Source organism: Neofelis nebulosa, chromosome 15, assembly GCF_028018385.1.
Source record: "Neofelis nebulosa isolate mNeoNeb1 chromosome 15, mNeoNeb1.pri, whole genome shotgun sequence".
Lineage (NCBI taxonomy): Eukaryota > Metazoa > Chordata > Mammalia > Carnivora > Felidae > Neofelis > Neofelis nebulosa.
In genome coordinates, this window is record NC_080796.1 from 7,507,150 (window position 1) to 7,522,086 (window position 14,937).

At 45.0% G+C, this 14,937-nt stretch overlaps 1 protein-coding gene across 5 annotated transcripts in view; it reads right to left on the reverse strand.

The window, feature by feature from the left end:
* The window catches only part of NVL (nuclear VCP like), a 90,892-nt gene extending 75,982 nt beyond the window's left edge, over nt 1-14,910 (reverse strand). For 2 of the 5 annotated variants that reach the window (XM_058701819.1, XM_058701820.1), the window contains exons 1-7: nt 14,573-14,738; nt 9,924-9,997; nt 8,111-8,163; nt 7,930-8,029; nt 4,818-4,875; nt 3,167-3,424; nt 66-195 (exon numbers count right to left, since the gene is read on the reverse strand). In XM_058701819.1, coding sequence (XP_058557802.1) covers nt 66-195; nt 3,167-3,424; nt 4,818-4,875; nt 7,930-8,029; nt 8,111-8,163; nt 9,924-9,997; nt 14,573-14,629 — 730 coding nt within the window. In that variant the 5' untranslated portion in view covers nt 14,630-14,738. Of the gene's footprint in view, nt 1-65; nt 196-3,166; nt 3,425-4,817; nt 4,876-7,929; nt 8,030-8,110; nt 8,164-9,923; nt 9,998-14,572; nt 14,739-14,771 lie in introns of those variants that run through there. The other 3 variants (XM_058701821.1, XM_058701822.1, XM_058701823.1) reach the window with 3 other exon arrangements.
* Between the last annotated feature and the right edge of the window lie 27 nt (nt 14,911-14,937).

Consider the following 14,937-nt stretch of genomic DNA (forward strand, 5'->3'; position numbering starts at 1 on the left):
GACAGCTGGGACTAGCGAAGCCTCTTTCACGCATGCTCAGCCCCCCCCCCAGACCCGTGGCTCACCTTTCCTCTGCAGGACGGCTTGTATTTCTCCGTCTACTTCCTGAAGGTCTTTCTTCCTCTTGTTTCCCTTGCGCTTCAGCCTGCCTTTCCTTTTTTCATTACTCTCCAGCAGAGAAGCGTCTTTGGAATCCTGGAAAGAAAACAAATTTAAATATGCCATGCTTGAAATTACAATGGCAATGTTTTCTTAAAGAGGGCTGTTATTTAGGCGCACCTGGCTGGCTCATTCGGAAGAACATTCAACTCTTGATCTAGGGGTCATGAGTTTGGGTGGAGAAATTACTTAAGTAAATAAAAAACAAAAACCAGGGACGCCTGGGGTTTTTTTTTGTTTTTTTTTTTTAACAAAAACAAAAAGATGGTCATTATTTAAAATACCCCATTTCTTTTAAGTGTATTCTTATTTATTTTGAGGGAGAGAGAGAGAGAGAGAGAATGTGTGTATAAGTAAGGGAGGGGCAGAGGGAAAGGGAGACAGAGAATCCCAAGCAGGCTCCACGATGTCAGCACAGAGCTTGACGCAGGGCTTGAACTCATGAACAGAGAGATCATGATGTGAGCTGAAATCAACGGTTGGATGCTTAACCGACTGAGCCACCCAGGTGGCCCTAAAATACCCCATTTCTGCCCTGGCACTTGCACCTACTTTGGCTATTCCCAACCTCTCTGCTCCAGGATGGTAGCTGCTGGAGAGCATCCTTCTCTTCCACAGCTGTAAAGCTCAGTTTATGCCCTGACACACGATTCTTCTCGTTAGAGTTAATCTCATGCCCATATTCCCAGAACGCTGAATTTGCAACTGTATTATAGCCTGCCATAATCTGCCCTGTGTTTGAGCAACTCTCCTTGTTTCTTTCACGGGAGGTGAGATGCTCATGTTCACCTTTAATTTCTCACTGAGCTTTTCACCAGTTGGTCTTCATGTGATGCCTGATGAACCGCTAAATTAAATATGACTACAGAGCTGCTTCGAAAGCCATAAAAAAGTATAATTCAACTTAAGACTCAAGCTATTTCCTTAACCTTGCAATAATGTCCTCTAAAAACATGATTAACACAAAGAGGTCTGAAAAAGGTCTAGTGAAAATTCAAAAGGAGAACGGTTTTGCCACATCAAGTAAGTGGTTCTCAAAAACCACTTACAGTGGTGTCGTCCAAGAGAAACACAATGCCACATACAAAATTTTAAATATGTTCTAGTAGCCACGTTTAAAAAAGAGGGAAATCAACAAGTGAAATTTAGTACGTGACTTAACAAAATATACTCAAAATATTATCGTTTCAACATACAGTCAGTATAAAAAATTGAGAGGTCTTACATTATCTTTCATAGTAAGTCTCCAAAGTCTAACATGTATTTTATGCTAATAGCACATCTCAACTCGTACACTAAATTTTAGTGGGAAATATTTAATTTGCATTTAGACTTCATAAAACTTACAGCTGAAAGAGTACATTCACATGCCCAAGTTGTTCCAAACATACTTAGAAGTTTTTTGTTTTTTAATTTTTTAAAAATGTTTATTTACCTGTGAGAGACAGAGATAGAGCATGAGGGGGGGAGGGGCAGAGAGAGAGAGGGAGACAAGAATCTGAAGCAGGCTCCAGGCTCCGAGCTGTCAACACAGAGCCCGATGTGGGGCTCGAACTCACGAACCGTGAGATCATGACCTGAGCTGAAGTCGGACACTTAACTGACTGAGCCACCTAGGCGCCCCATATTAGAAGTTTTCTAATAACTGAAGTATTATTTTACAAATTTAAATGAATAATTCAGTTCCTCATTTTCACTAGCCACATTTCAAGTGCTCAAGAGCCATGGGTGGCTAGCACTTACCACACTGGACAGTGAGCCCCGGGGGCATACTCAGGGCCTATCGTGGGACAGATCACTGTAAATCCCCTCTCCTAGGGGATCTCCTAGGGGATCTAATGCCAGGCATTAGAATCAGTTAAGGGGGCACCTGGATGGCTCAGTGGGTTAAACGTCCCACCCTTGATCTTGGTTCAGGACATGATCTCACAGTTGGTGAGATGGGAGCCCCATGTTGGGCTCCGTGCTGACAATGGAAACCTGCGTGGGATTCTGTCTCTCTGTCTCTCTCTGCCCCTCTTGCACTCGTTCGCGTGCCTCTCTCGCTCTCTCTCTCAAAAAAAAAAAAAAAAAAAAAAATCAGTTAAGGATGGTGCCCAGTGTATTCACTTTGTGATAATTCATCCAGCTTCACTTTTATGTACAGTATACTGCAACTTACAAAGGTTAAAAAAAAAGGGTGTCCCTTATTTAGTACATTTTCACGGTGTGCCCATTTGTACAGGCTCCCTGAAGGCATTACCCGAGGCTCAACACGAACCACACAGCTGTTCACGAGCTGATTTCCCTTCCTCTGACAACAACCAGCCTTCCAAGCATAACACGCACACGAGGTACCTATTCTTTAACTTGCGCTGGTAAATGCACCTCGGATAGTTCATCAGGCACAAATTCGACCAACTGCCTGACAACGACGTGCTGGGTGCATTTTAGCCAGGGAGACACTATGAAGCAAAACAAAGGTCCTGCTCTCCGAAGCTGAAGACAGAAGACAAAGAAGAAACCCAACTAAACAATTCTACAGTAAGTTCTAAGTGGTCACAAGGGCTTGACCAAAAGGAGATGAGGCAGGAAAGAACATCCCACAACGTGCTATTTAACACGTCAATATGTGACTCTGCGAAGATTACAGGGAAACAAGATGGTGTGAGTCACAGGAATCTGGGGGAGTTTCAGACAGAAGCATGAGTGCAAACGCCCCAGGTGAGAGCGAGTGGGTGTTCTGGAAACAGCGCCAGGCCACGGTGACTGAGGCGGGCAGCAGATGACTGAAGTGCCAGCAGGACAGCCACGCACACAGGGCTTTCCCGGCCATTACTTGTGAGGACTCTGATTCTAGACTGAATGGAGTCATTCTTAATACGCGAAAGAACCACCCGACTTAACTCGTAAAAAGACATCTGCGTGTGGAGACTAATCTGGAGGAAGGTCATCTCCATCAGAAGGCCTGCACTTGGAAAGAAGAGGTGGCGGTAATGGGGCCGTGAACACATCACTACAAAAATACCTCTCTCTCGGATCCTGGCTTCTTGTGATTGCTCTTCTCGTCTGCCAGGTCCATCTTTCCACTGGGAGTTCTATCAATAAACCACCCTCCCTCTGAACCCCTGGCAGGGGTCTTCGAAGGAATGGAGTCTGTTCCGGAAGGTGTCCGTGGGGCCGAGACGGTGGCTTCTCTGTGATCCATCTCGGGAGTCCGTGAAGCAGAGTCAGGATGTCCTTTCCGATATAAGGAGAGCAGGGAGCTGTTCATGTGATTTGCCGCCTGGCAGAAACACGACATCGCCTACGTCACCGCGCTGGCGCTCACGGACACGGGCTACGCGCACGAGCAGCCACCAGCAGCTTCCCTCACAGCACTTCCAGTCAAAAAACACGGGTGCTGACAGATGCTTCACCAACATTTCCTGTTCAAACAGATGTGCCCCCGCTTCACCGCCACTTAATAAATGAAAGTTAAAGAAAACCGAGGAAGCGTGCTCGCTTTTTAAAAATATAACATAGGGGCGCCTGGGTGGCTTGGTCGGTTGAGCGTCCGACTTCAGCTCAGGTCATGATCTCACGGTCCGTGAGTTCAGGCCCTGCGTCGGGCTCTGTGCTGAGAGCTCTCCAGCTCAGAGCCTGGAGCCTGTTTCAGATTCTGTGTCTCCCTCTCTCTCTGCCCCTCCCCTGCTCATGCTGTCTCAAAAATAAATAAACGTTAAAAAAAAAAAAATTAAAAATATAACAGAATTGGGGGCCCCTGGGTGGTTCAGTCGATTCAGCCTCTGACACATGATACTGGCTCAAGTCATGATCTCGTGGTTGTCAGCTTGCGCCCTGCATCTGGCTCCTCGCTGAGCGTGGAACCTGCTTGGGATTTTCTCTCTCCACCCCTGCCCTGCTCACTCTCTCTCTCTCAAAATAAATAATGAACTATTAAAATATATAACAGAACTGGGCTTGACAATGAGCTGGCCAAGAAGAGCCACTATTATCTCATCAACTCAAAACCAGATCACATGTCATTATCATCCTGATTTTGTCAATATATCAAAAAAATGGAATTACCAATGGGAACAAAAGAGAGTAAGTTATAAATTATCTGGCATCACTTAAATATGTCTCTTAAATGCAACCTTACTTATTGGCAACCGCAGCCCTTTAGCAGAAAATGTACCCTTTTCTCAATTTTTACTATTAATTCCCCTTTCTATTCCTGTGTACCCTTATTTCAGGCCATTCTCTTCCCTTCTTCTTCCTATAAAACAGGCCATAAACACAAATACTGAAAGGATGGCCTTCCCAAGGATTCCTCAACACTGTCCACAGAAGTATTGATGAAGATGTTTAAAATTTTTTTTTAAATGTTTTATTTATTTTTGAGAGAGAGAGAGAGACAGAGGGTGAGCAGGGGAGGAGCAGAGAGGGAGACACAGAATCTAAAGCAGGCTCCAGGCTCCGAGCTGTCAGCACAGAGCCCGATACAGGGCTCAAACTCACAAACCGCAAGATCATGACCTGAGCCGAATTAGGGACGCTTAACGGACTGATCTACCAGGCACCCCTTGATGATGATGTTTAAATCTCTTATTCTATTCCACACTTTTTTTTTTTTTTAAGGAGGGTTCATAATGACTAAAAAAAATAAAAGTGGGTCCATTAAATGTTTGGCTTACCTGTGGATCTGGGTAATCTTCCATATCTGAATCATGATCTGAAGAGCTTTCAGTATACCTCAGTAAGAAGAGGAAAAGAAACATTTTAAAGGCTTTGCTCACACATCCTAAAAAAAATTACTACCCCAAACAAAAAATTTACTAAGGCAAAGTATTATGGTGCTTAAGAGCCCAGGCTTTGCGATCTGAGAATTCTGGTTACTGGTTACTAGCTTCTACTTAACCTCTCTGAGCATCAGCTTCCTTATCTATAAAGAGAAGATAACATGTAAAGTTCACGTCTGAGTCATTAGAGGATTAAACAAGCTGACAAAGTCCTTAGAATACACATAAATGCTTAAAAACTGTGGTTATTTTAATGCACGCAATAAATAAAAGTGAAGCGCAGAGTCCTATCAGACCCAAAGGTCTCATTAGGAACATCAGATGCCAACAAAAGGAAATATTCCAGCAAGCCATCAGTAAGTAATCGAGTAACAAATTCACAAATTCAACATGACCCATCTGTGTGACCAGGGTAGCTTTCCCAAGTCTGCCCATGAGAAATGAAGGTAGGAGAGATTTTCATATGATGCATGAGAAACAGGGATAAATCCTATTAACTACAAACTGTAGTGCAGGCTCAGCTCATTATAACCCAGAGTTGATGGACCCTGCTACTGTTCAATGGTGTTTCTTTAGAAAATAATTAATAAAAAAAGGACTCTTCCTAAGTAAAAAGGTTTACGTGCATGACATGAACCATCTTTATAATTAAGACATGAATTATTTTGCTATTCATTAAATTCTATTAATATACTTTTGGGCGTTTCTAATCAACGTAAAGAAGGTGGATTATTCAACTATTTGGAAAAGAAATAATTTTGCCTTACAATTTATACCCTACAAAGTGGATTAAAGAGTTAAATGGAATGCTATAAAGAAACAAGGATTCCACATATTGTTGTGAGACGTCTTTCTGAGTATTTCAGCACAAACCATACAGGAAAAGACTGACATATCTGACTAGGTAAAGATCCAGAACTTCTCTAACCAAAAGACACTTTTTTATTTTTTAAAGTTTGTTTATTTATTTTTGAGACATACACGCGCACACGCACACAGAATCCCAAGTACCAGAGCAGAGTCCAAAGTGGGACTCGAACTCACAGAACCGCAAGATCATGACCTGAGCCCAAACCAAGAGTCGGCTCTCATATGACAGACAAAACCCATAAGCAAGCAACTAACAAAGGAAACATGAAACAGTCAAATAGTTTTAATCTCACTAGTTATCAAAAAACTACAAATAGAAACATCAAGTTTTGCCTAGGAAGCTGGCAAAGATTACATAACAGTGTAACTAGGATTGCAAAGGTGCAGAGAAACGCACTCCATTTTTTTTTTTAAGTTTATTTATTTATTTATTTAGAGAGAAAGACAGCAAAGGGAGGTGCACACAGGGAGGAAGAGAAAATCCCAAGCAGGCTCCACACTGTCAGCAGGACTTGAACCCACAAACCGCGAGATCATGACCTGAGCCTAAATCAAGAGTCAGACGCTCAACCAACAGAGTCACCCAGGCATCCTGAAGTCTTTATACAAAGTTGCTGGGAATATAAACTCTTTACACTCTTTATACAAAGTTGCTGGGAATATAAACTGAGGCAACTTTTTTGGGAAAAGAACTCCAAATGTACTAGAAATCTGAAAAAGACATCTTTGACCCCAGCAATACCACTTCAAGAATTTAACATTAAAAAAAAAAAAATATATATATATATACAAAGATATATGTGCTGCAGGATTATTTGCTGTGTGTACGATAGTGCAAAACTGGAAACAACCAACTGTCCACGAGTGTGGAACTAGTTAAGAAAATAATGGTAAATCCAAACGAAAAGGCAGCGATGCGGCTATAAGATGAAAAGGAGCGATCACCACAGATCCTATAAACATTAAAAGAAAAACGAGGGGCGCCTGGGTGGCTCAGTCGGTTAAGAGTCCGACTTCGGCTCAGGTTATGATCTCATGGTTCGCGGGTTCGAGCCCTGCATCGGGCTCTGTGCTGACAGCTCAGAGCCTGGAGTCTGCTTCAGATTCTGTGTCTCCCTCTCTCTGTCCCTTCCATACTCACGCTCTGTCTCTCAAAAATAAATAAACATTGAAAAAAAAAATAAAAAAAAAGGAAAAACGAGAGGATATCTTGAAAACTTTAAGCCAACAAATTCCACACTTCAGATGAAATGGGCAACTTTCTTTAAAAGTACAACTTACCAATGCTGATAGAAGAAGAAAAATAGGAAGAGTTCTTTGTCTAACAAAACTGTTATCTAAATCCTTTCCAAAAAGAAGCCTCTAGGCTGAGATGAATTCTAACAAACTATTTAAGAAAAAAGTAACAGTAACATTATACTAATTTTTTTGTCAAATAGAGACAAAAAACATTTCCCAAACAATATGAAGCCAGCATAACCCTAACACCAAAACCTGACAAAGACACTGCAAAAAAGAAAAAAAATTCAGATCATTATGAATACAAACATAACCATCTCCAAAAATGATTAGCAAAATGATTTAACAATATATAAAAAAGGATAATATACCTGGACCAAGTTGGGTGTATCCCAGGATACAAGACTGGCTTAGCACTCAAAAATTAATGTAATTCACCAACAGAACAAAGGGAGACAACCATAACAGAATCTTTCATTAAGTGCATAAAAAGTATTTAACAAATGTAAAATCGATCCATGATAAAAACTCTCAATACAAACAACCTCAAGCCGTATGATAAGCATCATAACAAACATCTGCAACCAGGAGCTAAGGAAATACTCAGGAAGCCAAGGCCCCACAAAGGCACTAATGTGGCCTCTTGAAAGCTGAGTGGTAGTTCCTAATGGGAATGAACCCTCCAGCTACAGAAAACCACTCATACAAAGGCACAAAGAATGAATCCAACCTCTCTGGGCAATAGTGAGCACTCAGTGTGCCCAAAGCAAAGGTCTGGAGAGATCAGGTATTCTGCACAGCCTCGCTGGCAAGGAAAAGCCACGGAAAATTTCACAACTGGCAATGTATGGGATCAGGCTCATGGTTTTCAAGTCACCCCCTTTTCTGTAATCCTTACTCGTTTTCCTCTTCACCTTGTCTTGCTCTTTTGGCCAGATGCTCATCTTCTAATTCTGTTAGATCCTTAGGTTCTTTCTCACTAGTAATTACGCTAAATACTGAAACAAAAAGAAATAGTCATGAGCTAAAACAATTCTTTAACTTCATTAATAATTCAGCTCTAACACTAAAAGACTCACCTTTTTCTACCTGAATCCGAAAAGCATTTCTTTTTCTTCGACCATAGTCTATACTGAAAAACAGAACAAGAAGCTTAGTACAATGGTCTCCACCAACATTTTCCCATTAAAACCAATCTAAATTGATCCCATTAATTTGCATGAATATATAACTGTCACTGAATTCACACCGACCGTAAGCTTATTTTTTAGTAACTTCTGAGTTTACATTTTTCCTACTGTAGTTTTTTTTGGTTAGAGACGGGGTTACAGCATCAGAAACCCCGGTAGCTTGTACTGGAGGAGACAGGGAGGATGAAATGAAGGAAGGTGGCTGGACTTCTGGGATTCTACAGGAGAGGGGCCATCCAGCTGTAGACATGTGTTATCCTTCAAGAGAAGGGATGAACGCCTCAGAAAGAAGCTCAGAGGTTGGCAGGGTTTCCACCACCACCATCGGCCCAGGGGGCACGGGCCCGGGGAGCCGCACGGTCTCCTCGGTTCCAAAGGGCAGGGCAGCCATCCTAGTGGGCCCACAGGACAGAGCACTGAAGCAAATTAATCCAATACGACTGGTATTGTAATCAGGATAAGAGGGGTACATGACTTTTATCTTATTCTATCCTATTCTATTCTATTTTGAGAGAGTAAGTGCAAGCTGGATCTATTTTGAGAGAGTATTTCTGGAGAGGGGAAGAGAGAGAAGAGGAGAAAGAATCCCGAGCAGGCCCCAAAGTACCAGCACAGAGACTGACGCGGGGCTCAATCCCATGAACCATGAGATCATGATCTGAGCCAAAATCAAGAGTTGGGCACTTAACTGACTGAGCCACCCAGGCACCCCAGAATAAGAGGGGCGCCTGACTCTGGATCTCAGGGTTATGAGTCTGAGCCCCACTTTGGGTATGGAGATTACTTAAAAATAAAATATTTTTTTTTCCTTTTGTTTTTAAAATTTTTATTTTTTTAAGTTTATTTATTTTTGACAGAGACAAACTGTGAGCATGAGCTGGGGAGGGACAGAGAGAGAGGGAGACACAGAATCCAAAGCAGGCTCCAGGCTTCCAGCTGGCAGTGCAGAGCCCGACGTGGGGCTCGAACTCGCAAAGTGTGAGATCATGACCTGGGCCGAAGTCGGACGTTTAACCGACTGAGCCACCCAGGCGCCCCTAAAAATAAAATCTTAGAAAAATAGTAACACAAGAAGAGATTAGAATACAGACACATACACAAAGGAAAGACCATGTTAGGACACAGGGAGAAGATAGCCATCTGCAATGCAAGGAGAGACAGTGACCATTAACTTCTAGCATTCACAACTGTGAGGACTTAAACTTCTGTTGTTTAAGCTCCCCAGCCTCTGATACTTTTTTATGGCAATCCTAGCAAACTAATATACTGAGAAGAAAAAACAGGAGACTTTGAAATATACAAAGTGGTAATAATTAACGGAGTGACCCATCAGGAGGGGTGGGATTTGAGACACGAGAAAAACTGGAATCTTTAGTAGGAAGCCTAGAGATGTTTCAAAGTAGCCAGGAAGCTCAGGCAGACCATGCCTACTGGTTTTAATCCTTTAATGAGATACGAGAAGAGGCCGTACTGCTGACCAGTCTGGAAGGTACTGAAAGAGAAGCAGCAGCCATTGCCCTTAGTAACGAGGACAGCACGTTGCACATAACAGGTACCTGCTAAATCTTTGTATAATTGAATTCTGAACCTATGGACTGGTGAACAACGCCAGCAGCGATAATATCAACTGAAAATTTGGGCGAGACGGAAACTCAAAATGGTAGGAAAGAAAGGCAAGAATCTGGAGACGACATCTCTTTACCTGTACATTCTTTGTAAATCAGATGCTAAAACTCCAGTGTCCACATATTTGCCACATCTGTTACTGGTGAGGTACTGAAACAGAAAATACAACAAATATTCAACACTCAATCTTTCAAACTCAGATTTTAATCAGAGATTGAGCTACTCAAACATGTTATGCTATGATGTAAATTCATTATTAAGCGTATCAAAAACATAAATACAAATTACTAAATAATTGTCAAGTCTGGAACCAGAGAATTTAATTAACATTATTAATCGCTACGATGACACAACAGCAACAACTAGAATAGCTGTAAGGTAGTGAGTGCCTACTGTCTCCTAAATTCCCAAATACCCCAGAACAAAGCACTAAACTCACAAGGGCATCGAAGGCTGTTTTGAATTTAAGGGAACATATAACGTTTGCCACCCGTCCAACACTGCAGGGACTTCCAGCCTGAGAAAATTCATGGTTTCAATATTAAATGAATGTGGAACAGGAAATGGGAATGGCAGGGTCAATCTGATCCAACAGGCATACAAATCCCATTCGCGTGATCAGTTAAGAATGAAACACAACTAGGTTCATTTTCCTTCCATTTTTACATGTTATGTTTTCAAAAAGCTACTCACTTATTTGGACTATATAGTCACTAAGTGGCTTGAATGTAGCTACCTAATAAACAGACCTAGCAGGTATTACTTTTGGCCTGGAGGCACCACGAAAAACTCCCAAGAAACTTGGCGCACCATGCACCTGCTGCATCACATAGTCTTTCGGCAGCACTCACAATCCTATGAGGTGGATGTCCGTCTTCCCAATTTATAGATGGGAAAGTTTAAGAGACTTTTTTTTTTTTTTTTTTTTTTTTTCAACATTTTTTATTTATTTTTGGGACAGAGAGAGACAGAGCATGAACGGGGGAGGGGCAGAGAGAGAGGGAGACACAGAATCGGAAACAGGCTCCAGGCTCCGAGCCATCAGCCCAGAGCCCGACGCGGGGCTCGAACTCACGGACCGTGAGATCGTGACCTGGCTGAAGTCGGACGCTTAACCGACTGCGCCACCCAGGCGCCCCAGTTTAAGAGACTTTAAAAGGCTAATTACTTGAGGGGCGCCTGGGTGGCTCAGTCGGTTGAGCATCCGACTTCAGCTCAGGTCACGATCTTGCGGTCCGCGAGTTTGAGCCCCGCGTCAGGCTCTGGGCTGATGGCTCAGAGCCTGGAGCCTGCTTCCGATTCTGTGTTTCCCTCTCTCTCTGCCCCTCCCCCGTTCATGCTGTGTCTCTGTCTCAAAAATAAATCAAAAAAAAAAAACGTTAAAAAAGTTTAAAAAAAAAAAAAAAGGCTAATTACTTGGGAGCGCGTAAATTACAGGGCCAGATTTCAAACCAGAATGTCTGTCAGCTTCCACGTGTCCAGGCTTGCTGGTTATCCCGTCAAGGGATGCCTGCCTTCATACTGCAGCTTCTTCCCAAGAACCCCTAATGGTCTTGGCACAAATGCCTCCAGTGACGAGAGACTCGACACACAAAGCAGGACCGTTCCCGCGAACCTTCCCCTTCTCTGGACTCCTATCGCGTGCAGTCACTTGCTACAATTAATGTTGGATTACACATATTTGTGTACATCTCATCTCCACAAGCAAACAGTTCCTTGACGGCAACAGAAATAACAGCTAACTTTGGGGGTGGTTATGCAGCAACATGTAACTAACACCCTTGTTAATAGGAGACAAACGTACTACGTGTGGGGAGAGGACTATAGTCTACCGCTAAGTGAACAGAGCAAGCAGAAGCAACGTGGATGGGCCCATCCGTGTGAATAAAATCTAGGCGTATGTATAAACTCTCCATGCTGACCTCTACAGACATGAAGATGAAAGCAAGTCATTTTCTTTTACACCCTCTGTCCCTTCTATTTTAAACCGCAAGAACCTAGTGTTTTGGTTTTTTAATTTTTTTTAACGTTTATTTATTTTTGAGACAGAGAGAGACAGAGCATGAACGGGGGAGGGTCACAGAGAGAGGGAGACACAGAATCTGAAACAGGCTCCAGGCTCTGAGCTGTCAGCACAGAGCCCGACGCGGGGCTCGAACTCACGGACCGCGAGATCGTGACCTGAGCCGAAGTCGGCCGCTTAACCGACGGAGCCCCCCAGGCGCCCCAAGAACCTAGTGTTTTTATAACGAACCCAAGTAATAGCAATAGGCGAAAACTGAGAATGTGAAGTGGTGAAGACTGAGAAGGGCCGCTGGATCCAGCCATCAGGAGTCACCGCTGAGACACCTCCTGAATAAAGTGATGCAGCAGGTGGTGAACATCCAAAGCCAGCTGAGAGCTCCCAGAGCGAAGGTCAGTGTGGTCAGGACAGTGGAAGCAGGCAGGACAGCAAGGGACACAAGGGCAAGGAGGAGACGGGGGCCAGAACGTGGCAGGCTCTGTAGGAGGGGTTTTCTTCAGCCACTCTGGGAGTCCACCGGAGCTCCGTGAGTGCGGCCCTGCAAGCTCTCTTTAAAGGGACCTCCCTGGCGGCCCTAACGAAGGACAGACCTTATATAAAACCAGAATCACAGGGCTCACCTAGGGGGCTACTGTCATAGTCTAATGAAGAGATGGCAGTTTTAAGGCACCTGGGTGGCTCAGTTGGCCAAGCCTCTGACTCCTGATCTCGGCTCAGGTCGTGATCTCATGGAACTGTGAGCTCGAGCCCCACGTCAGGCTCTGTGTGGACGGTGGAACCTGCACGGGATTCTCTCTCTCTCCCTCTCTCTGCCCCTCTTCTGCTCTCTCCCTCTCAGACTAAATAAAATAAACGCTAAAAAAAGAAGAGAGACAGAGAGATGGTGGTTTGGGCACAGATGGTTGGAGGTGGAGATGGAAAGGAGTGGCTGGCTTTGGAGTATACAAATAAATTGCTAATTAATTGGTTATAGAAGCTAAACAGGGACACCTGAGTGGCTCAGTCTGTTGACTGTCCAACTCTTGATTTCGGCTCAGGTCATGATCCCAGGGTCATGGGATGGAGTCCCAGGTCAGGCTAGGGCTGAGCACGGAGCCTGCTTAATATTCTCTCTCTCTCCTTCTTTGCATCTTGCCCCCTGCTCACGCACTCTTTTCTCTCCTTCTAAAATTAAAAAAAAAAAAAAAAAAAAAAAAAGAACGTGAAACAAAGGAGTAATAATGGTTGTTAAGATTTTTGGCCCTGACAATGTGTCATTTACTGATACAGAGAACATTAAGAAAGGACAGGTTTGGAGGGAACACAAAAAAATTCAGTGTGGATATGTTGGTGGAGGCACCGGTCAGACACTCAGGAGAAAATGTTTAGTGGGCAGCTGGGTGTTCAAGATAAAATCCACACTGGAGACATAACTCTAGGAATATATAGATAGTATTTTCTAAAAAAAAAATTTTTTTTAATGGTTATTTATCTTTGACAGAGAGCGAGAGAGTGCACATATGCAGGAGGGCCAGCAAGAGAGGGAGACACAGATCCCAAGCTGAGCTGTGAGCACAGAGCCCCACGCAGGGCTCGAACTCACGAACCGTGAGATCATGATCTGAGCTGAAGTCGAGGCTCAACCGACTGAGCCCCCCAGGCACCTCTATAGGTAGTATTTAAAGTGAAGGTCTTGGGGCGCCTGGGGGGCTCAGTCAGTTGAGCCTCGACTTCAGCTCAGATCATGATCTCACGGTTCGTGAGTTCGAGCCCTGCGTCGGGTTCTGTGCTCACAGCTCAGAACCTGGAGCTGCTTCGGATTCTGTGTCTCCCTCTCTGCCCCTCCCATGCTCGTGCTGTCTCTCAATAACAAATAAAATAATAAAGTGAATATGTCTTCATTTAATTTATAACTGTGTTTGTATTGGACTTCGTGTTTATAGTATTTTTAGTGAATAGGTAGTGTTTTTGGGTTTTAGATTGGATGAAATCCCCCAGGAAGTAGGTAAGAGGACAGAGAAACAGCACAGGGACTCAAGCCACTTCCAACATTTAGAATTTAGTGGAAGAAACTGATCCGCAAAGGAGGAGGCAGCGCTCGGAAATTAAAGAAAAACAAAGTATACATCCCCCCCCCCCCCCAAGTGCAAAGTGAAGGAACGGGCCCTCTCCTCCTAAAAAAGTGTTTGCAGACTGTGCGCCTGCAAGGCATTCAGCACACAGACTGTCTACCCAGGGCTACAAAAGTGACAAACCCTAGGCAGGGCACCTGGGGGACTCAGGCCGCTAAGCGACTGACTTTGGCTGGGGTCACGATCTCACGGTTCGTGGGATCCAGCCTCGCATTAGGCTCTGCGCTGACAGTGCAGAGCCTGGTGGGATTCTCTCCCTCTCCCGCTCTCTCTCAAAATAGGTGAATTCAAACTTAAAACAAGAAAACCAGATGCAAACCCACTCCAAACACCCGCCCCTGTCCTGGCTCCTCAGGGTCCGCACCCGCCTGGTCCCCGGCTCCTCAGGGTCTACACCCGTCCGGTCCCCAGCTCCTCGGGTTCTACACCCGCCCGGTCCCCGGCTCCTCAGGGTCTGCCCCGTCCCCGTTCGCCGGCAGCCCCGCCGCGGCGGGAGGGCTGCCCGCACCCCGTCCAGGACCCGGGCCGCGGCGGACGGCTGGCCCAGGCTGGCCCGGGAGCCGCCGAGAAGGGGCCGCGCACGATACCCACCTGCACGACTCGCTGCTTCAGCCTGTTGTCCACGAACCTCGCGGGCCGGGGCTTCATCGCGCGTCCGGGAGGCCGCAGCCAGGACGCTGGGCTCCACGGGCACCGGGATCCTCACCGGGCTGCCCTCGGCGATCGCCGGGCAGGCCGCTCCGCCTTCTCCCGCCCGCCCGCCGCCCGGGCCGTGTCCCCGGCGCTGTACCTTCGCTGTTCCACCGCGAGTGAGGAGAACGCCACCGAGGAGAGGAGACCTGCCTACACCGGGGACTTTCCGGGCGGCCTATCCTGCAGGCTTGTCCGGCGGGCCCTGGATGCCAAGGACCCCTTTTGAACACGCTCAACTTTATTGTTCCCCGCTGCGCGGACAC